This window comes from Microtus pennsylvanicus, chromosome 15 (genome assembly GCF_037038515.1).
Source record: "Microtus pennsylvanicus isolate mMicPen1 chromosome 15, mMicPen1.hap1, whole genome shotgun sequence".
NCBI classification, from domain to species: domain Eukaryota; kingdom Metazoa; phylum Chordata; class Mammalia; order Rodentia; family Cricetidae; genus Microtus; species Microtus pennsylvanicus.
The window spans coordinates 13,963,566-13,987,811 of record NC_134593.1 but is presented as its reverse complement, the minus strand read 5'-3'; the positions used below and the strand labels follow the sequence as shown (position 1 = coordinate 13,987,811).

Below are 24,246 nucleotides of genomic sequence, written 5' to 3'. Positions count from 1 at the left end.
GCCGTTCAGTTCTGTGTGTGAAGTTTACTGGTCTGCAAGTTTGTGTGTAAATGCCCAAGGCAGAGTGGGCTAAGTCCCTCCCATGGCTTAAAGAGATTGGATGATGGCCTGCATGTCAGGGAGAAGCAAACACAGGATGAAGACTCCATATGTGTCCTAAACCAAGGGAGCAAGGCCTTTGGAGGATAGTTGTCTAGAGACATGGGCAACAGAGACCATAGACAGCATCTGTACAGAGTAAGGAGTGGGGTTGGGGGGGGGGGAGAGAGAGAATTCTTTTACTAACGAAGGGAAACTGAGTCTTGCACCTGAACAAGATGCCCTCCCTGAACATCTGGACTCTAACCCCTGGGATCTAGCGCTGTGGAACTCCAGGTGTGAGAGAGTAGGCAAAGCCCCTCAGCCTGGAGCTGTGCAGATAGCCAGGGTGAAAGGGGAGGGGAGGAAGCCTGTGAGCTGAAGGCAGGGGATAAATATGAGGCATGCGAGAGAAGGTGACCCTTACCCAGTGTGCTCAGTTCACCCTTCAGCTTAAAAATAACCGAAGTAAGGGCCATGTGCGTGGGGAGGTGCGACAGTCTGGTCTCCCCTCCTCTGCCCATCGGCCCTTTGGGGAGGAGGAATGTGCCCAAGGACTAAAAAAAGGCCCTGGAGCTAGAGGGGCTAGGGCAACAGACCTTTCATGGGCAAACCTTGGGGCCCTGCTGTCCTCCTGTCACCTCCAGAGCCAAGGGATCAAAGGAGGAGGAGCCAGGAGAGAGTGGGAGGGAGGGTCCTCCAGATGGACTCCAAATTTAGGCAGCAGGCACACGAAATGGGATATAAAGGAACCGGAGCCTTGAGAGCCGTCGGACAGAGATTTCTGCAGCCCAGGTAAGAGGGAGTTTAGAGTGGGGGCTCTCCAGCCACACCAGACTGTCCCCACCTAGGAGGAAGCTGCCTTCCCTGGAGATCTACCTGTTAGGATGGTCTTCCAGCAGTCTGGGAGGTTCTCCCTAACAGGGGTTCCACAGGAAGCATCAGATGCCCAGCCATTATTCTCCCTCCTGGGCCTGCTTTCCTTATCTTGGTCTTATCTTGCCTCCTGGTCTTCAGCAAGATTTGCCTTGACCACGTTTCTCTGCTGTCTCTCTGCCTTGCCTTCTTGTGTGTTCTTCCTTTCCCACCCATTTCTCACTCCCCTTGCCCCCTTCTCGTGTTTATCCTTCCTTTCTTTCTATGTCACAGTGCTGGGAATTAAACCCAGGGCTCACACATTAAATCAGGTAAGCAGTCTACCAGTGAGCCACAGCCCCAACCATGCTGTGTCCTTTCTTATCTGCCTCACTCCCTATCTTGGCCTGTTCTAGCTTAGTCAGGATCTCTGGGTCGGATTCGCCACCTGCCTGCCGGCATCTGCTGTTCTTCATCCTGCCTATTCTTCTTTCTGTCTGGCTGCACCTTTGTGGAGCCTCATCCCAGCTGTGGTTCAAATTCTTCAGGATTATCTGTGAAAAGATTAGCCAGGTGAGAATGCCCCCAAGTTTCCCCTGCAGACAGCGGGTCATGATTCTTCCAGAAGCCAGGCTGCCAGACCCCTCTCTCTCTGTTCCCCCCATCCCCTGGCAGCCCAGCACCCTCCCATAACAAACTCTGGCCACTCCTACCCCATACAGACCTCTTGCAGAGAGCCTCCTTCAGATGACTTCACAGGCAGGACAGACAGGTCGGGGAGGCAGGCACTTTACATGGGGCAGTGGTGGCAGATCCTTAGGAACTGGTACAGAAGAGGCAGCGCAGGGGTGGGCTAGGAAAGATGAGGCTACGCAGAAGCCTGGGTCCGCACCAGGAATGACCGACCCTTCCCATCTCCCCCATAAGGGCTTCAGATCGACAAGATGACGGATGCCCAGATGGCTGACTTTGGGGCAGCGGCCCAATACCTCCGCAAATCAGAGAAGGAGCGCCTAGAGGCCCAGACTCGGCCCTTTGACATCCGCACAGAGTGCTTTGTGCCTGATGACAAGGAGGAGTATGTCAAAGCCAAGATAGTGTCCCGGGAGGGGGGCAAGGTCACTGCCGAAACTGAGAATGGCAAGGTATGTGCACCCGTGGAAAGACGGGGTGGGGTGGGGCAGCTTTGGGAGAGGGGTCAGGGTGGAGCCACCTATAGTGGGATCTAAGGCACCTGAGAATGGGTGGAAATGCCAAGGTATGTCCCCTTGAGAACCCCGGGATCAGAACCTTCTCAGGGGAACCTAAGCAGGTGCATCACAGTGTAACCCAAGAGAAGCTCTCTTGCCAGAAAGGATGGATGCTGTCTTCCTCCTCAGGGAGGTCTGTAGATTAGGACCCAAGAACGGCATTAAAGACAGACCTCTGTTCTGGCAGTTGCATCCCTCCTGTCTGTGCCTCAGTTTCCCCCAAGAATCCCCTTTCTCCAATTCCCTTCCCCTAAACCAAGAGCAGATGCAGGCCCAGATGGGCATAAGGAGCAGAACTTTTGAGCCCAGAGCTGAATCCTAAGGCCAGCAATGCACCTAAATGCCCCTTTCCCTGGGTGCTTGGTCTACCATGAGCCTCTCACCCTGTCACCAGTGGGGCTCAGAGCTGTGTGCCTCACAGGTGTGCTTCACAAGGATGTGTGGATTGGTAGCTACAACCCACAAAGGTTTCCAATCCGTCCCGGTTCAGCCCACTCTGGCCACTATGAAGGCACATCCTCTTCCACTGTAAAACCACCTGGATCCCTATTGCCAGATGCTATTGGCATCAAGTCATAGCAAACTGATATCAATCGAGCCCCAACTGTGACTGATGAGGAGTGCAGAGTTGGGGTGTGCTGCTTTCCCATAGGGGGAAAGGTTTTCCTCGAGCAGCGGTGCCCTTGAGGACTGTGTCCAGGAGACAGCCCAAGAGTCACACATGACAAGTGGACCCTGATTTTAGAGCCGTTAGTCCCCAGCTTTGCCTTTATATATTTAAAACATGGGAGCAGAAAAGAGATGGCCACTGGATAGGGACAGGGTTGGCAAGAGAAAGGAACCCTAGAATATCTTTAGAGTGTGGGCAGGAAACCACCTGGGGCCTGAGTCCTAGTGAGTTAGGGGCAGGAAGCTGGGACCCTTGTCCCCTAAGAACTGGGGAATGATGGCAAGTCAGAGCTGTGTCCTGGGAAGAGAAAGATCTGACAAGAGCCCACAGGAAAGTGGTCGTCCATCCCATCACCCACTCTCCTTCTCCAGACGGTGACCATAAAAGAGGACCAGGTGCTGCAGCAGAACCCGCCCAAGTTCGACAAGATTGAGGACATGGCCATGCTGACCTTCCTGCACGAGCCGGCTGTGCTGTACAACCTCAAGGAGCGCTATGCAGCCTGGATGATCTACGTGAGTGGCTGCTGCACGCTGCAGAGGCCTACACAGGCCAGGGGGCTCACAAACCCAGCTTCCTCTCGCCCAGCTGATGTGGCCAGGGATGCCTCTGACTGCCCCCTGCCAGGCCTAGACTCCCCTTACCAACCACACACCGTCTTTGTCTTCTGCTCAGACCTACTCAGGCCTCTTCTGCGTCACTGTCAACCCCTATAAGTGGCTGCCAGTGTATAACGCTGAAGTTGTGGCTGCCTACCGGGGCAAGAAGAGGAGCGAGGCCCCGCCCCACATCTTCTCTATCTCTGACAATGCCTATCAGTACATGCTGACAGGTGAGCCTGGTGTCCTGGCCTGTGTCCCCTCACCCCAGCCCCCACCTAGCCCCAACCCATTGTCTCTCCTCTTCTCTCTTCCAGATCGGGAGAACCAATCCATCCTTATCACGTGAGCAAGCACTAATCTTCCACAGGGGCTTTGGGGGTTTTCCCAGGCTGATTCTTGGGGTGCAGGTGGGAAAGAGTGCTTTCAGGGTATAATTCAAAGGTATGGGACCTGGTCTCTTCTTAGAAGGCAAACATTATGTGATATTGGGCTCTGGTGGCCAGGGCTAGGACAGAAAGGACATGGAGAACTCTGTATGAACAATAGTGGAATTCCTGGGCTCTGATTGTCCCTTCTTGCCTCAAGCGGAGAATCCGGAGCTGGGAAAACGGTGAACACAAAGCGTGTAATCCAGTACTTTGCCAGCATTGCAGCCATAGGAGACCGCAAGAAGGACAATCCCAGCGCAAACAAGGTGAGCATGGGTCACAGGCTCAGCAGAGGAGCTGCGGGGTTGCAAGTAGGGCTTGTGGGATTAGTGCAGAAGATCCGCCTGGCAGGACACACGTGTGGCCTGAAGACTCATCATCCATCCAGCCCTACTCCTGAGGAGCGGTGTAGGCAGCCGGCCAATCAAAACCGTCTAGAAATGAATGGAAGATGAAGCCCCAAACTTCTGCTCCTTTCACAGGGCACCCTGGAGGACCAGATTATCCAGGCTAACCCCGCCCTGGAAGCCTTCGGCAATGCCAAGACTGTCAGGAACGACAACTCCTCCAGATTCGTGAGTGATCCTGGACCATACCAAATGGTCTCATCGGGACTGGTCAAGAACATGATGGCAGTTCTATTTGGCCAACAGTCAACACATTTGGTTGATTATATCGCACCTGGGTTTTGGATATCATTAAGTACATGTGCATGCACGCACACACACGTACACATACACATACACATGTACACACACACGCACGTGTACACACACATGCATATACACACACGCACATACACATGCACACATGCACACGCACGCATACACACATGCACATACACACACATGCACATACACATGCACATGCATACCTGCGCATACACATACACATATACACACACCCTCCTGACCCATTCTGGCTCCTTGAGTTCTGGGAACCCAGGAAAGAGACCCAAACTCTCCAGAGGTGTGGCAGAATAAATTTGGGACATATTTGAAATCTCTTATGGACATTTTCAACATTTCTTCCCCTTTTCCCACACCCTGGGCCCAAAGGCCTGAATTTCTACATGCTGAGAAAGTCACCAACCTCCTTGAGCCCCAAGTCCTTCACTTGTAGAACAGGGGTGATACCAGCTGCCTTACGGAACACTGGCAGGAGGTGATGAGGTGAAAGCCACAGAGAGGGGCTGTGGCGTAGAACAAGCCTGGCTGCTGTTTCCCCCCCAGCTTCTCACTGGTGTCTGGGCATGAGCTGCCTTCTCCTAGTTTTGCTGATACTAAAGTACAAAATCAAATAGACCATTTACATTCTAGAATCATCCAGGGCATTCTTGGTTGGGCTGACGTCCAAGATGATGTGAGTCCATATTTCTGACCAGCGCCTTCACTCTGTCTGGTCTACCCACAGGGGAAATTCATCAGGATCCACTTCGGAGCCACCGGAAAGCTGGCTTCTGCCGACATAGAGACCTGTGAGTACCTCCACACCTGCTCCCGTCCTGCCGTACAGCCGCATCTCCTCACTCCCTCTGTCCCTGCCTAGATCTCTGCCTGCCTTTCGGTATTAATATTCTTTCCTGAACCAGTCTTTCCCTGGGAGTCTTCACCGTGGTGTGGAAGCCTCTCGCTCTGATCCCGCCCTGTTGCTGACTCGGCTCTCTCCTCTCACCTACCTGTCCTCCTCACTCTCTTTCCCCCAGACCTTCTAGAGAAGTCCCGGGTGATCTTCCAGCTCAAGGCTGAGAGAAACTACCACATCTTCTACCAGATCCTGTCCAACAAGAAGCCAGAGCTGCTGGGTAAGGCCAGCCTGACCATTGCCCACGGCCTCCCCAGAGGGTCCCCGTGGGCTCCTCCCCTGGTTCTATCCATCCTCCCCTGGCTCCTCTTTCCTCTGCTCCTGTCTTCCTCCTCCCTGCTGGACCACACCTCTCTGGGTGTGTTATCAAGTGCCTTCCCCCTCCTTTTGTCTTTCCTCTCTTGCCTACCATGTTGTCTCTCCTCCCCGTTTTCTTCCTCCTCTCCACACACTTCTCTTTGGTCCACTGTCTTTTTCCTTCCCTTTCACTGTAGCCTTGGGGATTTTTTTCTTGCGTGTTTTCATTTCTTTTGTATTCTCTCATTGGCCCTCAGTGACCGTCCTCTTCTCTACCTCCCCCCTGTCCTCTCTCCCTCCAATTCTCCTCCATTCTCTCCTCTTTCCCCTTCTCTACCTCCTTCTCCCCCCTCCCCACCTTGCCCTCCCTGCTTGGCACAGACATGCTGCTGGTAACCAACAACCCCTACGACTACGCCTTCGTATCTCAGGGAGAGGTGTCTGTGGCCTCCATCGATGACTCCGAGGAGCTTCTGGCCACCGATGTGAGCGAGGAGGCTGGAGATGCCTTCGGGGGTTCTGGAGAGCTCCTGGGTCACCCTCCACCCAACCTCCATGTCTCTCCCTCTGTCCCAGAGCGCCTTTGACGTGCTGAGCTTCACGGCAGAGGAGAAGGCTGGTGTCTACAAGCTGACTGGCGCCATCATGCACTATGGAAACATGAAGTTCAAGCAGAAGCAGCGAGAGGAGCAGGCGGAGCCAGATGGCACAGAAGGTGTGGGGGAGGTGCAGTGTTGAGGGAACCCTAGGTACTGCATGGGCTGGAAGAGGCCTATTGACCTACATGCAGAGGGCAGTCACCAGGGGCTGAACCCTCCATGCTGTGCCCAACGGTTTATTCAACAAGCCTTTGGCAACAAAGTCGTTTGGACTATTATACTGAAAGTGGGGGATCTTGGGAGCAGTATGAGATCAGTAGCCAACGTCTTCACCCAGGGCCAGGCCTGCTGCCATGCCTGCTCTTCAGTAAGGTCCCAGGCAGGCTGGAGGAACGGAGCCTTGTGGGACAGAGAGAGGGAGTGGAGGATGTGGTGGGATGAGGCCTTGGAAAGTGGACCCATGGCCACACTGATCAGAAGTTAATTGGGACAAGGAAGGGAGGCATTGAAATCACTCCTACTGTCCTTGTCGATCAGATGCTGACAAGTCCGCCTACCTCATGGGGCTGAACTCAGCTGACCTGCTCAAGGGGCTGTGCCACCCTCGGGTCAAAGTGGGCAACGAGTATGTCACCAAGGGGCAGAGTGTCCAGCAGGTGTACTACTCCATCGGGGCACTGGCCAAGTCAGTGTATGAGAAGATGTTCAACTGGATGGTGACTCGCATCAACGCAACCCTGGAGACCAAACAGCCACGCCAGTACTTCATAGGTGTCCTGGACATCGCCGGCTTTGAGATCTTCGATGTGAGTCCAGGAACCCTGGCCTGCCTGGGACGCCACTTGTCCCTCACCCACTCACTCACACCTCTGGTCACGTGTGGAGGGCTAGCCATGGGCCAGGCCCAGGATGGCAGTGGGGATCATATAGTGACAGAGCCAGTCCCTGTCCCTTCCCTGCCATGACCTGGGAGGGGACCAGCTATGCCTGTGCTGGGCTCCGTGTGTGGCACAGTCGTAGGCTGACCCCATGGCCACTCAGACCCTGAGTCAGCCTGCCTGACTGGCTGTCACACCCTCCAGTTCAACAGCTTCGAGCAGCTGTGCATCAACTTCACCAACGAGAAGCTGCAGCAATTCTTCAACCACCACATGTTCGTGCTGGAGCAGGAGGAGTACAAGAAGGAAGGCATCGAGTGGGAGTTCATCGACTTCGGCATGGACCTGCAGGCCTGCATCGACCTCATTGAGAAGGTGTGCCGGGCTCCTGAGCTCTCTTCCCTGACAATCCAGACAAAGCGGTAGTTCCATCTTCTCTACCCTCAGGAAACTACAGTCCCCAGAATCCCAAGCTGCTTCCCAGACCCAGCTTCACCCACTGTGGTGAGGTCACAGGCACCCACAAGTGCTTTCTTCTTACCTCAGATGTGGAGGAAAGTTTCTTTGCTTTTTCCAGTATAAGATGGTCACCTCCCAGGGACTCCTTACCCTTTTCTGTCACATAAGAGACATCGTTCATGGAAGAATCCTAGACAGAGCCTGGAAATGTCTGTGCTTCCTGCTTGCTGAGAAATAACCAGTTTCTAACCCGTGTCCCTCGTGCTGTGGTGACTGCCTGCAGGGCCTTGCTCTTTGATATGGGCCACAGCCCAGTGTCTGGGTCAGCCACCATCCTCCAAAAATGGGAATTTCCCACAAGCTGAGTCATTGCTTGAATTATAGATCAAGGTTCTCATTTTCCAGGGACCACAGACTTCCCTAAACTATGAGTTTATATGTATCTTTCTAGAGTAGTAGTTTCCAGAGTCATCAAATTCAAAAGAATTCTAGCCCCAAGGAAAGACAAAACATACATTCTTTAAAGGAGAAAAGGGTTTTCAGAACCTAGATGGCCTACCACCAACAACTTTTGAATTGCTGCTGACAGGGATCTGGTTGCCCCTGTAGCCTGTGGACGCATATCTCTCCCTAGCCTGAAAAGTGGCTTGTTTCTAGTCTTTGCAGACCTTGAGGGAGTCATAGGAATGAATAGCTATTGTGCCATTGGGGGGAAATTATGTGGGATATCTCCAGATGTAATTGGATATAGTTTAATTAAGAATATTATCAGCCAAGCAGTGGTAGTGCATACCTGTAATCTCAGCACTTGGGAGGCAGAGGCAGAAGGATTTCTGTGAGTTCAAGGCCAACCTGCTCTACAGAGTAATTTCCAGGACAGCCAGGGCTACACAGAGAAACCATGTCTCAAAATAATAATAATAGCAATAATAATAATAATAACATCTTCCTATTTTGGGCCAAGAGGCTCTGCCCAAGCACCCTCATTGGCAATGCAGGTCTGTAGGATCTTCCTGTCAGAGTGTGGGACTCCAAAAAACTGGACGTGTAATCAGGGATTCTTTTTCTCCTTTCTCTATGCTCTCAGCCCATGGGCATCATGTCCATCCTGGAGGAGGAGTGCATGTTCCCCAAGGCCTCAGACATGACCTTCAAGGCCAAGCTGTACGACAACCACCTGGGCAAGTCCAACAACTTCCAGAAGCCTCGCAATGTCAAGGGGAAGCAGGAAGCCCACTTCTCTTTGGTGCACTACGCTGGTACCGTGGACTACAACATTATGGGCTGGCTGGAAAAGAACAAGGACCCCCTCAATGAGACAGTGGTGGGTTTGTACCAGAAGTCCTCCCTCAAGCTCATGGCTACACTCTTCTCCACCTATGCGTCTGCCGACACTGGTAAGGGAACAGCCCCTACAACGGGCTAGGGAGTTTCCACAGGTTTGGGGTCCAGAGGCAGCAGCCAGGCCCCACCAGTCCATCGGCACTGGCCTGCACCTTCCTTTACCTTGAGCCATGGGTATTGGAATACTTGTCTGTCTCCTGAAGACTGGGAGTAGCTGGAGGCCAGCAAGGGTGGCATACACATTTCCATCAGACGCTCAGCACAGAGAAATGTAGAAAGATTTCAGTGCACATTGACAAGATCGCTGAGTAAAGGGTTGGACAGATGAGCCTCCAGAATGAAGAACAGGTGTGGTTTGAAATGACTCCAGTAAAGAAGAAAAAGAGTTGAAAGCGGAAAGAGCTTGATGGTGGGGTTAGAAGAGGGGAAGGCAGGGCGGTAGTGGTGTTTCCAGCCTTATCTTAGCCTGCACTCTCCTTAGCTTCCAGAGGCAGTTACTTCCACCCTCACGGAAAATAGTTTGCCCAAGTCACACAACCCCTGAGGAGCAGAGCTCTGCCCTTGCCCAGGAGTGCCTGTGTTTTTAGATTCTTGCTCATAGGTTCTTCTCATGTTGTTAGGCGACAGCGGGAAAGGCAAAGGAGGAAAGAAGAAAGGTTCATCCTTCCAGACAGTGTCTGCTCTCCACCGGGTAAGGACCCAGAGATCGTAGAACACCTGGAGTGGGTAAACCCGGGCCTCTGTCCTGATGCTCAGTGTGTGGGAAGGACAGAAGCCAGTTACGTGGTCATTTTTTGGTACTTAAACACTACATGAAACGGAGCTCACTCTGCTTCCTTTGGGTGGTCCTGGTGATGGAGCCTCTGCAGCCCAGGGCTTGGGTGCCCAAGGGCAGATACGTAAGGTCCCTGATCCCCACCATACTCATATCCAGGAAAATTTGAACAAGCTGATGACAAACCTGAGGACCACCCACCCTCATTTTGTGCGCTGCATCATCCCCAACGAGCGGAAGGCACCAGGTGAGCCATGGGGAAAGTTTTAGTCAGGGGAGGCCGCCTGGCATCCACTTACCCAGAGACTGATTCCCTTCTGCACTGCTGCCCCAGGGGTGATGGACAACCCTCTGGTCATGCACCAGCTGCGATGCAATGGCGTGCTGGAGGGCATCCGCATCTGCAGGAAGGGCTTCCCCAACAGAATTCTTTATGGGGACTTCCGGCAGAGGTAGGTAAGGGGTGCCCCGGGGCTCAGGGAGCCAGGGGTGGGCTGCTTTGCTGGGAGTGGGGGCCTATGGTGGCCCTGGAATTCTGCAGGCAGAGCAGACCCACACCCACCCAGAACGCAAATAACTCTGAGAACTTCCCTCCCAAGGTACCGCATCCTGAACCCAGCAGCCATTCCTGAGGGCCAATTCATTGATAGCAGGAAAGGGGCTGAGAAGCTGCTGGGCTCCCTGGACATTGACCACAACCAGTACAAGTTTGGTCACACCAAGGTGAGTCTAGAGCTGCACGGAATGGGTGCAGAGCAGGTAGCCGTACTGAGTGCCGCAGCTGAGACGGTTGCATTTCCCACAGTCAGACCTAGAATGCACAGGTGGTGGGTACCTGCAAGCTCACTGAACAATGTGCCCCATGCTGGTTCTACCCACTTGCCCACAGGTGTTCTTCAAGGCGGGGCTGCTGGGGCTGCTGGAGGAGATGCGTGATGAGAGGCTGAGCCGTATCATCACCAGAATCCAGGCCCAGTCCCGAGGCCAGCTCATGCGTATTGAGTTCAAGAAGATGGTGGAACGCAGGTGAGGCAGGAATGGAGGGAGGGGTGTCAGATGAGAGGCAGGCAAGCAGTGCCAAACAGTTAGAGGATCTGGTTCAGATCTTGGCTCCGCCACTTGTTGGGGATTTGGACAAGTAGCTCCACTCCAAAAGCTTTCATTTTGAACTACTGTTTTAAAGACTCCAATGACACGTTCAAACACTGGACTAACAAAGAAGTCTGCCTAATTCTTGTAGATGTATAAACTGGTATAGGGTTTTGAAAAACATTTTAATTTCTTTTTAATATGCGTAGTTTTTCAATAGATCAATTTATTTATAGGGGGTGCTATGTGACATCTATGAAAGTCAGGGCACAATCCACAGACCTGGGTCTCTCTTTCTACCATTTGGGTCCAAGGGATCAAACTCAGGTCTGCAGGACTGCAGCTTTCACCAGCCGAGCCAACTCACCAGCTCTTATTCTCTCTCTTTTAAAGAATGTGTTACATTTATGTGTTTATTTATGTGTGTGCCCGTGTAGGTGGCATGTGTGCATGTGTGTCTGTGCATGAGCCGTGGTGCATACAGAGGTCAGAGGGAAATTCACAGGGGTCAGTTCTCTACTTTTCCCGTGGTCAGTTCCAGGGACTGAACTGAGGCCATCAGCCTTGACAGCAAGAGTCTTTGCCAGCTAGGCCATCTCACCAGCCCTATTCTTTTCTTTGAGGTTGAACTATCAGATACTTTTAATTTTTTAAGCTTTTGACAAATTCATGCATATATTCAATGCCCTGTGATCATATTCACCCACTGCCCCTCCCCCAGCACTCCTGCTGACCCCTTCTCCTTCCTAACTCGTCCCCTCTTGCTTTCATGTCTTTACTTTTTTTAATCAACGCATTCAGGAGTGTATTCCACTCCTGAATACAATCCCTCAGAGAAACCCCTTCACATGTACACCATGAGACAAAACCCCAGTTTTCACAGAGGTCTTAATCTTAAGAGCAGAAACCTGGAGACGACCTCAGTTTCCCTCTAAAGGAGAGTGACTGAATAGTATTCTGGCCACTTGGTGAGATACTATAAAACAGCGAAAATGGCTAAACTTCAGTTACATGGTAGATAATACATGTGAACTTTAAAAGCATAAGTCACTAAGGGAAGAAAAGCAAGTCAGACAGCAGACATTCAGTATGACACAGTGGAGGAGGCCAATGCGACTGGTACCATGACTGAGGAGACTTCCTTCTAGTGTTCTTCCTAATTCCGCACTTTCTCGTCAGGGATGCCCTGCTAGTTATCCAGTGGAACATCCGGGCCTTCATGGGGGTCAAGAACTGGCCATGGATGAAGCTCTACTTCAAGATCAAGCCGCTGCTGAAGAGTGCAGAGACAGAGAAGGAGATGGCCAACATGAAGGAGGAGTTTGGACGAGTCAAAGAATCACTAGAGAAGTCTGAGGCTCGCCGCAAGGAGCTGGAGGAGAAGATGGTGTCCCTGCTGCAGGAGAAGAACGACCTGCAGCTCCAAGTGCAGGCGGTGAGGCCCCGTAGCCACTGTTAACTTCCCCACCCCACACTTTGGTCATACTTCCCACAACTCCACACCTCTCTGTACCAAGAGTGCACCATCTTGTCACATGAAGCCACATACTTTCTCTTCCCTCTCTCTCTGTCTCCTGGATTATTGTCCATCTCATCTCCGGAGTATGAGAATCCAGAAGCTTCACCCTCTAAAAGACCCGGCATCTTTCTTCTCTTTAATCATTAGCTTCTTCTCTCCCTCCTCCCCCAGGAACAAGACAACCTCAATGATGCAGAGGAGCGCTGCGACCAGCTGATCAAGAACAAGATCCAGCTGGAGGCCAAGGTGAAGGAAATGACAGAGAGGCTGGAGGACGAGGAGGAGATGAATGCTGAGCTCACAGCCAAGAAACGCAAGCTGGAAGACGAGTGCTCGGAGCTCAAGAAGGACATTGATGACCTGGAGCTGACACTGGCCAAGGTGGAGAAAGAGAAGCACGCCACAGAGAACAAGGTGAGGCCAGCTTCCTCTGGGTCAGCCCAGGTCTCCTGAAGATTTCCAGACCAGAGTATGGGCCTAGTTGGTAGCATCTTTATAGGTGTCTCTGGGATGACATCTTTTGACCCTAAAAGCAATGTGATTAGTTTTTTTTAATTTATTTTTATTCACTTTTGGGGGACAGGTTAAAAACCTGACAGAGGAGATGGCTGGACTGGATGAGATCATTGCCAAGCTGACCAAGGAGAAGAAAGCTCTGCAAGAGGCCCACCAGCAGGCCCTGGATGACCTGCAGGCTGAGGAAGACAAGGTCAACACTCTGACCAAGTCTAAAGTCAAGCTGGAGCAGCAGGTGGATGATGTAAGTAGCAAGAACCAAATTCCCCTTCTCTCAGATCAAGATTTTGTAGTTGGTACCTATAGATAAGGAGTTCTTCCCTCGGCATCTAACGTCTCTAGCCCCAGGGCTTTCCCGTTGTCTGTGGTTCCTCGTCAGGCATCTCTGAGTTCTTTGTGTTTTCAAGATTTCTATACAGGCTTGAGTACCAACCTCACCGGACTTCAATTTTAAGACTGTGGGTTTCGGCCTCTCCAGCATTTATTCATTTTATTCTGTCCACCAGCTGGAGGGATCCCTGGAGCAGGAGAAGAAGGTACGCATGGACCTGGAGCGAGCCAAGCGGAAGCTGGAGGGTGACCTGAAGCTGACCCAGGAGAGCATCATGGACCTGGAGAATGACAAACTTCATCTGGAAGAAAAACTCAAGAAGTACGAACTGTGGTGGGCAGGAGGGACCAGGGCGTCTGGCCTGGTAGCCATGGTACAGAGTGCCATGTACCGTATTTCCACCGGTTTGGTTGCCCTGGGCACAGTGGAAGGGAGAGCCACCAGGCTGCTCCCCCACTGTCAGGGCCAGGACCGGGTTCTGGCATAAAGCAATAAAAGGAAACAGGCCCAGTGAAAGAAAGATCACCAGTCCCATGTCCGTTTCTCTCCAGGAAAGAGTTCGACATCAACCAGCAGAACAGTAAAATTGAGGATGAGCAGGCCCTGGCTCTTCAACTGCAGAAGAAACTGAAGGAAAACCAGGTGACCTTCTTCTCAGTGTGGCCAAAGGGAATCAGAGCCTGGAGGCTGGGGAGGCTGTTTAAGGTTCTAGACAACATCTGGGACTCCAGGCAGCCCAAGACCCAAGCATTCTTCGGTGCAGAAACACTGGCCTTCCCACAACTGAGCAAGAATATGTCATCTTCTTGGAAAGCTGTTGGGGAAGAATCATACCTAGAAATAGGGCTTCTTTTTCCCAAGATGCACTCTGCCTGTTGAGGGCTCCTCTGAGCCTCTCTGCTCCCCCTCTGCACAGGGGTGAGGCAAGCCCTTACAAAGCCCCCTCCCATAGGCTGCTTCGTTCACAGTCCTTGGGTACTAACCTCAACCTCTAACACAGCCTAGCGCCCACAGGCATCCTGTAGTAAGTCACCTATCCTCCTTATAGTCAATATTCTTCTCGCTGTGCTATGGCAGTAAGGCTGTAAATGAAGGCTTACCCACATTCATGAGTGGTTTGTTCTCCCATCCTCTTGGGTTAGCCAGAATACTGAGCCATCCCCGGGATCTTTGGCCTCTTGAAGACAGCAATGTTGTTATCCTCACCAGGTCTTGGCTCTGAGCTACAGCATCTCCCTCTTCAGTGTAGGCCCTGAGCATCAAGTCCCAGCTTCTCCATCTTGAGAGTGGAAGTGTAGATCCCCTCTTTCCCACCCCAGGAGTCACTCTGTGGCCCATTAAAGTTGTCCATTACACCAAAAAATGGGATCCCCCAGATCTTCCCTACAGAGACAAAAGTCCAAAATGCTAAGTGGGCACTCTCCGATTCTAGCCAAGACCAAGACAAGGCTACAACAACGAGGTGGGGGTATAGAGAAGAGGGCACCTTGCGGGCACATGGCTGGCTTGGGAAGCAGCAATCAGGCTAGAACTCAGGACTGGCTATAGCTAAGGAATCCACGGAGAGTGAGGAATGCATTTGATTAGGCTTCATGGTTAGCTCAGATAACGGCAAAGTATCTGATTGCACCCAAGGCAGCTTGCTGCAAATGTTTATAAAGACATGAACACTTGCTTTCCGGCATTATGGTTAGTGGAGCAGAGTCAGGTGAAACTGTGGATTCTTCGAGGTTCATAATCTCATGAGGTCTCAGGATCCCCTCCAAGTCCAGATGCTCAGCACTTAGGCTGCAGCTGCTCAAGATGAGGCTGGGATGGTTTTAGGAAATTCTCAAAACTTTGGCATCAGCTGAATTCCTAATGATAGACAGTTCAAGTTAGGGTGTTTAGCAGCACCTCTTGATTCTCCTTACAACTGCCATAGCATCCTCCGCCAGGTCCACATGATTGAAAATGTCTCCAGGCATTGCCAGCTGTACCCAATGGCTGAAAACCAGAGCTAGAGACCTAGTACCTGGGAGTCTTTCAGAGCTCTGGAGTGGGGACCTCAATGGAGGGTCTAAGGTCTGTTCTGAACCTCTGTGTCCCTGACTAGGCACGCATTGAAGAGCTGGAGGAGGAACTGGAGGCCGAGCGCACAGCCAGGGCCAAAGTGGAGAAGCTGCGCTCAGACCTGACCCGGGAGCTAGAGGAGATCAGTGAGCGCCTGGAGGAGGCCGGTGGGGCCACATCTGTGCAGATAGAGATGAACAAGAAGCGGGAAGCCGAGTTCCAGAAGATGCGGAGGGACCTGGAGGAGGCCACCCTGCAGCACGAGGCCACAGCTGCGGCCCTGCGCAAGAAGCACGCGGACAGCGTGGCCGAGCTGGGGGAGCAGATAGACAACCTGCAGCGTGTAAAGCAGAAGCTGGAGAAGGAGAAGAGCGAGTTCAAGCTGGAGCTGGACGATGTCACCTCCAACATGGAGCAGATCATCAAGGCCAAGGTGGGCCCTCTCAGCCGGCCCCCTCCCCTCCCTTACAACTGTGCCTTCTTTTCCTCTATGCCATCTCTTGTCATTCTTATTCCCTTTATTCGCCAGTGGCCTTTGCCTCCTGTCTGCTCTGCCTCTCCATAGCCTTTGCCTACATTTTTCTACTAATCTTTCCTTAATTCATGTGCCCTCCAGACTGAGTCCCTTCTACTCTATGTCACCCTCCTGCCTGTCCTCTGTGTTCACTACATCCCCTTCCTTCGTCTGGTCTGGGTTCACACAACTCCTCCTCCTCCCTGCCAGCTCTAGCCCTTTCCACACTCACCTTTCATCTGCTTGTCGTGGCCTGTAGGCAAACCTGGAGAAAGTGTCGCGGACACTGGAGGACCAGGCCAACGAATACCGAGTAAAGCTGGAAGAATCCCAGCGCTCCCTCAATGACTTCACCACACAGCGAGCCAAACTGCAGACGGAGAATGGTGGGTGCCCCTGACCGTCTCTTCGCCTGACCTTGGTGGGGCTTTGGTTTCCCCGCTCCGTGACCCACGAACCCATCATTCCACCCTCAGGAGAGTTGGCCAGGCAACTGGAAGAAAAGGAGGCGCTGATTTCCCAGCTGACCCGAGGGAAACTTTCCTATACCCAGCAGATGGAGGACCTCAAAAGGCAGCTGGAGGAGGAAGGCAAGGTGAGGCCCAGTTAATGACAGCGGGGCAGACTTGATGACATCCCTGGTCATGACATTAACTGCAGAAATGCACCTGGAATCCAGAGATAGTCTAGTCACCTATCTCCCTACTAAATGACCCTTTAACGACTCCTTATTTATAAGGAAGAGAGGTAGGCATATGAAAATCACTCAAAGATGTTGAGAATCCATTTAATTGGGTGAGTCTGAGCCTTGACTGACATGAATAGACATAAGAACCAGAGGATAGGGAGGCTGGGTTTGCTCTCACCCCCTTGATGCCCACCTCTTCCCAGGCCAAGAACGCCCTGGCCCACGCCCTGCAGTCAGCCCGGCATGACTGTGACCTGCTACGGGAACAGTATGAGGAAGAAATGGAGGCCAAGGCTGAGCTACAGCGTGTCCTGTCCAAGGCCAACTCAGAGGTGGCCCAGTGGAGGACCAAGTATGAGACAGACGCCATCCAGAGGACGGAGGAGCTAGAGGAAGCCAAGTGAGTCCTCTGTGGCTACCACCTGCATTTGCAAAGAGAAAGGGGCGGGGCATCTGCTGTGAAGACAGGCAGAGTAGACACAGGAAAGGCTTCTGGAGCAGGAGATAGGAGAATGGGGAGGACGGGTGAACAAGAGAGGCATCTGAGAGAAGCCTGACTCCTGCACACCGGAACATCCGGCTGGCCGGCCCTGATGTGTTTCCTTTGACGGGTGAGCTTTTGGCCCGGGTTATACCTGACACTCACGTATAAGACGAGCAAAAAGCTTGTTGGTCAGAGGAGCGATCGTCATTCAGCCTGGGGGGGACTCAACCTGGAGGGGGGCACTGCCACCCAGATTGCTGTGGCGGGGGATAGAGGCTGAGCAGCCTATGCTAGAAGACTCTGTCCTAGGCACCTGTCTCACTTCCTCTAGACTGGGGTTCGAGGATCTATCTCAGGGAGTACTGGGGAAAAACTGGGTTTTTCTCATCAACACTGGGAAGAAGGGGATCATGTCAAGGCCTTGATTCCCCAAGTACAGTCACATACATTCCCCTGGACAGGAAGAAGCTGGCCCAGAGGCTTCAGGATGCAGAGGAGGCAGTGGAGGCCGTCAACGCCAAGTGCTCCTCCCTGGAGAAGACCAAGCACAGGCTGCAGAATGAGATCGAGGACCTGATGGTGGATGTGGAACGCTCCAATGCCGCCGCCGCAGCCCTGGACAAGAAGCAGAGGAACTTCGACAAGGTAGGCTCACAGCCAGAGCATTCTCCTTGGAGGCAGGGGAGGAGCCTGGGGCAGCTCTGGACCGCGTGCCCCTGCCCTGCAGATCCTGGCAGAGTGGAAGCAGAAGTATGAGGAGTCCCAGTCAGAGCTGGAGTCGTCCCAGAAGGAGGCACGCTCCCTGAGCACAGAGCTGTTCAAGCTCAAGAATGCCTACGAGGAGTCCCTGGAGCACCTGGAGACCTTCAAGAGGGAGAACAAGAACCTCCAGGGTGTGTGGCTGAGGGGCGGGAAGGGCCACAAGGGCAGGGGAGGACCAAGTGTGATCGCACAGACCCCCAATATTGATCTTTCTGGTCCTCTGATCCTCAGAGGAGATCTCAGACCTGACTGAGCAGCTGGGAGAAGGGGGGAAAAACGTGCATGAGCTGGAGAAGGTCCGCAAGCAGCTGGAGGTGGAGAAGATGGAGCTGCAGTCGGCCCTGGAGGAGGCTGAGGTAAAGGGCTGGCTCTCCCTGCACCCTCCAGTCTGTCCCATTGTGTCCTACCGTACAGGAGTCACCCTGATCCAAAGGCAAAAGTCTCTTGGCTCCCATTCTTAGTAGAAGATCACGTACCCAGTGACCATTTACTGCCTCCAAAGCTAAGGTCTTCACGTTGGACAATGCCACGGTCTGCTTTTAGGGCAGAAGGTTTGCTTCCCAGTTGGAATCTGGCCATCATAATGACAGCTCAAACAGCTGGGGAGGAACTCAGGCCCCAGAGCCAAATGACCTGGGTTTGAACCCTGGCATGAGACCATCTGGGTGCCTTGCTGTCCTCATTGGTAAGGTGGAATTAATATATACACCTCATAAGACTGTGTGTATGATTATTATGAAGATGGAGCAAGATAACACAGTCAAGGATTTGTTATATATTAGCCATTGTAACTGTGCTTTTCTACGAAGCCACAGGGCTATAGAAACTTCAACCTTTTCTATGATTATATTTTGGCGGGTCAGGACTCCTGCTATGTTAGTCCCAAAGGTCTGGTGACTGAGAAGTCAGATTCTTTCCTTTTCAGAGGACGGTCCAGGAGTTAGGAGGCTCTAGGGGTCCAGCATTTCCTCTCCCACCGCAGTCTGGGTACAGGGCCTATCACCACAGCTCCTTTCTTGGTGACAGTCCTGGTTAAAGTCTGTCATCCTCTCATCCCCAACACCCAACCTAATTCAGCCCTGATTACCCATCTTTAACTCCTCTTCCCTTTCCAGGCCTCCCTGGAGCACGAGGAGGGCAAGATCCTCCGTGCCCAGCTTGAGTTCAACCAGATCAAGGCAGAGATCGAACGGAAACTGGCAGAGAAGGATGAGGAGATGGAGCAGGCCAAGCGCAACCACCTGCGGGTGGTGGACTCCCTGCAGACCTCCCTGGATGCAGAGACGCGCAGCCGCAACGAGGCCCTGCGGGTGAAGAAGAAGATGGAGGGCGACCTCAACGAGATGGAGATTCAGCTCAGCCAGGCCAATAGAATAGCCTCAGAGTCCCAGAAGCACCTGAAGAATGCCCAGGCCCACTTGAAGGTAACAGGAGCCAGGGCTCTCAGAAGGTAGCGAATCTGAGTGTGTGTAGTGCCCAGAAAGATGCTAAAAGGTCTACAACCAAAACATTTTATCCCAATCTTGTCCGATCTTGGAAGCTAAGCAGGGCTGGGCCTGGTTAACACTTGAATGGGAGGTAGTTAAGGACAGGGAATAACTGGGTTAACAAATATGAGAAGGTAGGAGCCACCTACCTCCTGGACCAGAGCCTCAGGACCAGAGAATAAAGAATAAGATAGGTGCTTACTTTCCTGTTGACAAGAGGCTGTTGGAAGGGATGGGGTGGGGTGTGCTAGACCCAAAATGAGAGGTTTGGATGGCATACGATCTATGCCCTTTCCCATCATACTTTCCCCATAGGACACCCAGCTCCAGTTGGACGATGCTGTCCATGCCAACGACGACCTGAAGGAGAACATTGCCATCGTGGAACGGCGCAACAACCTGCTGCAGGCCGAGCTGGAGGAGTTGCGGGCTGTGGTGGAGCAGACAGAGCGGTCTCGGAAGCTGGCGGAGCAGGAGCTGATTGAGACCAGCGAGCGGGTGCAGCTGCTGCACTCCCAGGTGACTAAGTTAGGGTCCCTGTGCAGTAACCAATGAGTGTCAGAACTCAGGATAATTTTAGAACAAGTCAAGCAGGATTGCAAAGTATCTTACTTCTTGGGTCCACTCTCATCTGGGGAGAACTGTTATCTTGAGAAAGAGCAATAGACTCAGAAGCTAAGTACGTCATGACCAAGTCACAAATCTGGGGACCATGGACTCCATTTTGTCATCTGATAGTCTTGACCTAGAGGGCAGCCTCCAGCTTGATCTGTAAAGATAGGAGCTTGGGAGTTTAAAGATGTAACGGGGCTGGAGAGATGGCTCAGCAGTTAAGTGTGTTTACCGCTCTTTTGCAAGACCTAAATTTGGTCCCCAGCTCCCAAGTCAGGTGTCCCACAATGTCCTATAACTCTGACCCCAGAAGATCTGATGTTTTGTCCTCTGTGGGCACCAGGACTCACATGTGCGTGCGTGCGCGTGCGCACACACACACACACACACACACACACACACACACACACACACACCGGGACTTTAAAAAACATTTCTAAGAACCACGACTACATCTTCTTGCCAGGCAAACTGTGCAGAAGACGCCACTTTATAAACCCCCACTGTATCCGGCTCTACTCAGAACGAGTGTGCCACACTATTGCGGTGCTTTGTGTGATTTTGTTCCGTAATTTAGCACGTGTGTAAGTGACACCATCCCCTGACTGTACCCTCTCCTTTAGTCAAGTACACACTCCTCTAATCATAATCATCTCTAGTTATTGTTCCTTAAAATCTTCCCGTTTCCACTGGAGCACTACGCTGTTCCATACATAAACATGTATTACTAAAGCGCTCAAGGGTGAAACTCTAGACCTTGGAGTCTGGAGCCTTTCTTCAGAGCTGGTAATTTCCTGGACCATATTCATTATCACGAGGAAGGGAAAGTAAGGAATATCCTGAAAGCTAAGCTTGTTTGACTTTTACTTGTATATATATATGTATGTGCACGGTACATGTGCATATAAGTGTGCATGTGTGTAGAGGTCAAAGGTTGACCCTGGGCATCTTCTTCTCTCTTGAGAGAAGGGAGACCTGAGTGTGGAGCTCACCAACTGGCTGGACCAGTTGATGAGCATCATCTGCCTCTAACCTCCCGGCACTGGGTTTTCAGATGTGCACTGCTGTGTTTCCAGATGTGCGCAGCTGCCACATCAGCTTTCACACGGCTTCTGGGATCTGAACTTAGGTCATGTCTGTGTAGCAGGTACTTCACTGACTGAGCCATCTCCCCAGCCTTAGACGGACGGCTACTGCTGCTGTGGCCTCCTCCTCCTCCCCTTCTTCTTCCAATGACACCTTCTAGTTTTCTCTGAAAAAAATATGGAACCAAGCAACAAAGCATGTATCTGATCTTTCTCTATTCATATCTAGAACACCAGCCTCATCAACCAGAAGAAGAAGATGGAGTCAGACCTGACCCAGCTCCAGACTGAGGTGGAAGAGGCGGTGCAGGAGTGTAGGAACGCAGAGGAGAAGGCCAAGAAGGCCATCACAGACGTGAGTCCTCTGCCCTGCCTACCCACCCCAGGCCAGCATCTCCCCAGCCTGCTCAGTGAGCCCATGAGGACCTGAACAGACCACGTGTCCCCCCTCCCCTGCACAGGCCGCCATGATGGCGGAGGAGCTGAAGAAGGAGCAGGACACCAGCGCCCACCTGGAGCGCATGAAGAAGAACATGGAGCAGACCATCAAGGACCTGCAGCACCGGCTGGACGAAGCCGAGCAGATCGCTCTCAAGGGTGGCAAGAAGCAGCTGCAGAAGCTGGAGGCCCGGGTTCGGGAGCTGGAGAATGAACTGGAGGCTGAGCAGAAGCGCAATGCAGAGTCGGTGAAGGGCATGAGGAAGAGCGAGCGGCGCATCAAGGAGCTCACCTACCAGGTTGGGAGAACACGTCAGGACAGCAATGGCTTTCCTAGCCCACTTCTGGGCTCAGACAGGGTCCTTCTGGGATGTGCCATCCCTCACTAAGGCTAGGTACCACTTCTCACCCGCACCTCTTGGTGCTCTCTGCAGTTTCTCTGACGGTTTCTGGAGGCAGTTCAGCTTGAGCCCAGGGATTTTTGTGTGAATAGAGATTCCTAACTATTTCACTTAACATTTCTCAGGGTTTTTTTTTTTTTTTTGGTATTTCAAAGCACTACAATAAATGTTTCACAATAGTCCAGAAAATTGTTCTACCCTCTGCCAGCCAGACACAAAGAAATGCCACATGGCACTTTAGAAACAAGAGTCAGTTCATGGGAGAAAACAGATCCCCTGTGGAACTACTGGGACAGCTAAAGGAAGCCAAGGTCTTAGAGCACCCTCTCAGAGTGTCTGAGAACTCCAATTGTACAGCTGACATTGGCCAGTGACTTGCTAGTCTCAATTTCTGGGAGGAGAATGTTAAGGAGATGAGTAAATTGGTCCATTTAAAGAGTGGATACAGAGGCACAGGGACAAATGTGCAGTGGTATCCTAGAGCATCAAATGACATGGAGACAGGACTATCTAAGGTCATCAGAGCCACTGGCCTTGCGGCCCACATTCTGGCTTGTTAATTAGAATAATCTAGACAACAATGATACCAGCTTTTCTTTTGCTTTCTTTGCCACTCCTCTTCTGGTCACCTTAGAACCACTGGCCGAAAGTGCCCGTGTTGCTGCAAGGGGCCCTTCATTCACCAGATGGAGGCCAGCAGACCCTGTCCCTGCATATGTCCACATTAAGAAGTTCCCTGTGGCTCTGAAAACCTCAGAACCTCCGCCCACTCACAGTACCCCAACACTCATTAATTTGTGGGTCCCCGACTAAAATTCTCTTTGATGTACAAAGAGAGACAGCACCCCTTGACAGCCACTGGAGGGAGAAGCAGCTGAGGCCTGGGGAGCAGAAGAGAACGAGGGAGGAGGAAATGATGATTGCACTTGCTTCTCTCTCCCAAAACTGGCTTTTCCCTCCCATCCACCTTCAGACAGAGGAGGACAAGAAGAACCTGATGCGGCTGCAGGACCTGGTGGACAAGCTGCAGCTGAAGGTGAAGGCGTACAAGCGCCAGGCTGAGGAGGCGGTGAGTTGATAGTTTTCTCTCCCTCTTTTATCAACACACCTACTAATGAGAGCCAGTATCTGCCACGGTGGGGCCTTTTATCCTGCATGTCTAGTATAATCAGAGCTGTATCTGGTACCCCAAGTTCAAAACCCAGTGCTGTATGAGCCCTGTGTCTGTCCACTTGTTGCTTAGAGCCCACATATGTCAGGCCAAGTGAGGAGTAGGGACAGAACAGGGGCAGGTGCCGCTGAGGACAGGAGAGGGCCACGAGTTGGAACTGGGACTGGAAGGGAACCAATTAGACACAGAGCAAAAGAGAAGAGATCTGGCTGGACAGAAATGGTGGGTGCTGTGTGGACGAGCCCTGCCGTGAAGAAATCCCCCAAGTCTGTAGGCATCTATCTGAGGCACAACTGGAATAGATGTAGTGAATCTGGATTCTGAGCAGGTACGCCAGGCAGCATGGGTTGGTTCATTGCAGGCAGTAGGTGGCCGTGAAGGATGTTAAGCACAAAACCAGTCTGAGGAGGGTACAAGACAGGACATTCCTGGGAGGGTTGTTGCAGGAGCTGGGTGAGGAGCGGCTCAGGGACAGGGACCATGAGAATCTGGGAATCCACGGTTCTTCTCACCCCATCCTCCCATCCCCTTTATCTGCGCACAGGAGGAGCAGGCCAACACCAACCTGTCCAAGTTCCGCAAGGTGCAGCACGAACTGGATGAGGCAGAGGAGAGGGCAGACATCGCTGAGTCCCAGGTCAACAAGCTGCGGGCCAAGAGCCGTGACATTGGTGCCAAGGTGAGTTCCCCTGAGATTTCTAGTCATGCTCAAGCATGATGCTCTGAGCAGCTACATGTATATCCTGCATGCATTTAGATATGTGGAGTACAGGGAAAAAGGAAACCTGAGGGTCCCACAGACACCTAGACCTGAGAATCCACTCCCCCACTCACAGCAGCCCTAGGTCTGTATTCTAAACCACAAGCAACCCTATCCTAAGACTTCAGTTTAACCCTGAGATACCCCTGTCTTTCCAAGGGTGTCTTCTAAAAGCCACTAAAATCTCTAGGGATTCCTCCCCAGACCATCTTGCCCTTGCCCTCATGCCTCTTATTGCCTTTTCAGCAGAAAATGCATGACGAGGAATGATGCCGCCTGCAGAGCCTTGCTGTCGCCAGCCCACAATAAACACGAATACCTACCTGAGTCTGCCTGTTCCCTCTGTCCTTTCTACCAGTTGTCTATCTAAGGTGGGGATTTCGGTGGCCCAGGAGGAGGGTGGCCACAGCCTCTGTATGAGCTGTGGGATCAAAAGCACTCCATATCTGTGGAGGAAGAAACCAAAAGAGAAGTGAGGAGCCCTGTCCCAGGGAGCAAAGCTATGGTTCCAGCATCGT

General features: G+C 52.2%; 1 protein-coding gene across 2 annotated transcripts; it reads left to right on the top strand.

The window, feature by feature from the left end:
* The first annotated feature begins 857 nt into the window (after nt 1-857).
* Myh6 (myosin heavy chain 6) lies at nt 858-24,055 on the top strand. Of its 2 annotated transcripts, none has more exons than XM_075949910.1 (39): nt 858-873; nt 1,350-1,506; nt 1,861-2,078; nt 3,225-3,368; nt 3,529-3,685; nt 3,770-3,797; nt 4,041-4,149; nt 4,366-4,458; nt 5,297-5,360; nt 5,589-5,687; nt 6,146-6,249; nt 6,341-6,479; nt 6,901-7,169; nt 7,446-7,616; nt 8,788-9,097; nt 9,665-9,735; nt 9,979-10,066; nt 10,154-10,271; nt 10,419-10,542; nt 10,709-10,845; nt 12,088-12,343; nt 12,599-12,841; nt 13,011-13,187; nt 13,450-13,595; nt 13,826-13,916; nt 15,370-15,759; nt 16,100-16,226; nt 16,317-16,435; nt 16,732-16,928; nt 17,474-17,657; nt 17,740-17,905; nt 18,006-18,130; nt 18,890-19,198; nt 19,577-19,780; nt 21,188-21,313; nt 21,420-21,695; nt 22,771-22,866; nt 23,513-23,647; nt 23,978-24,055. In XM_075949910.1, exons 3-39 carry the CDS (start codon nt 1,878-1,880, stop codon nt 23,996-23,998), a joined length of 5,814 nt encoding a protein of 1,937 aa, XP_075806025.1. In that variant the 5' UTR covers nt 858-873; nt 1,350-1,506; nt 1,861-1,877; the 3' UTR covers nt 23,999-24,055. The 2 variants fall into 2 exon arrangements, with proteins under 2 accessions (XP_075806025.1, XP_075806024.1); XM_075949909.1 differs by having other exon boundaries at nt 23,975-24,055.
* The last annotated feature ends 191 nt before the right edge of the window (nt 24,056-24,246 follow it).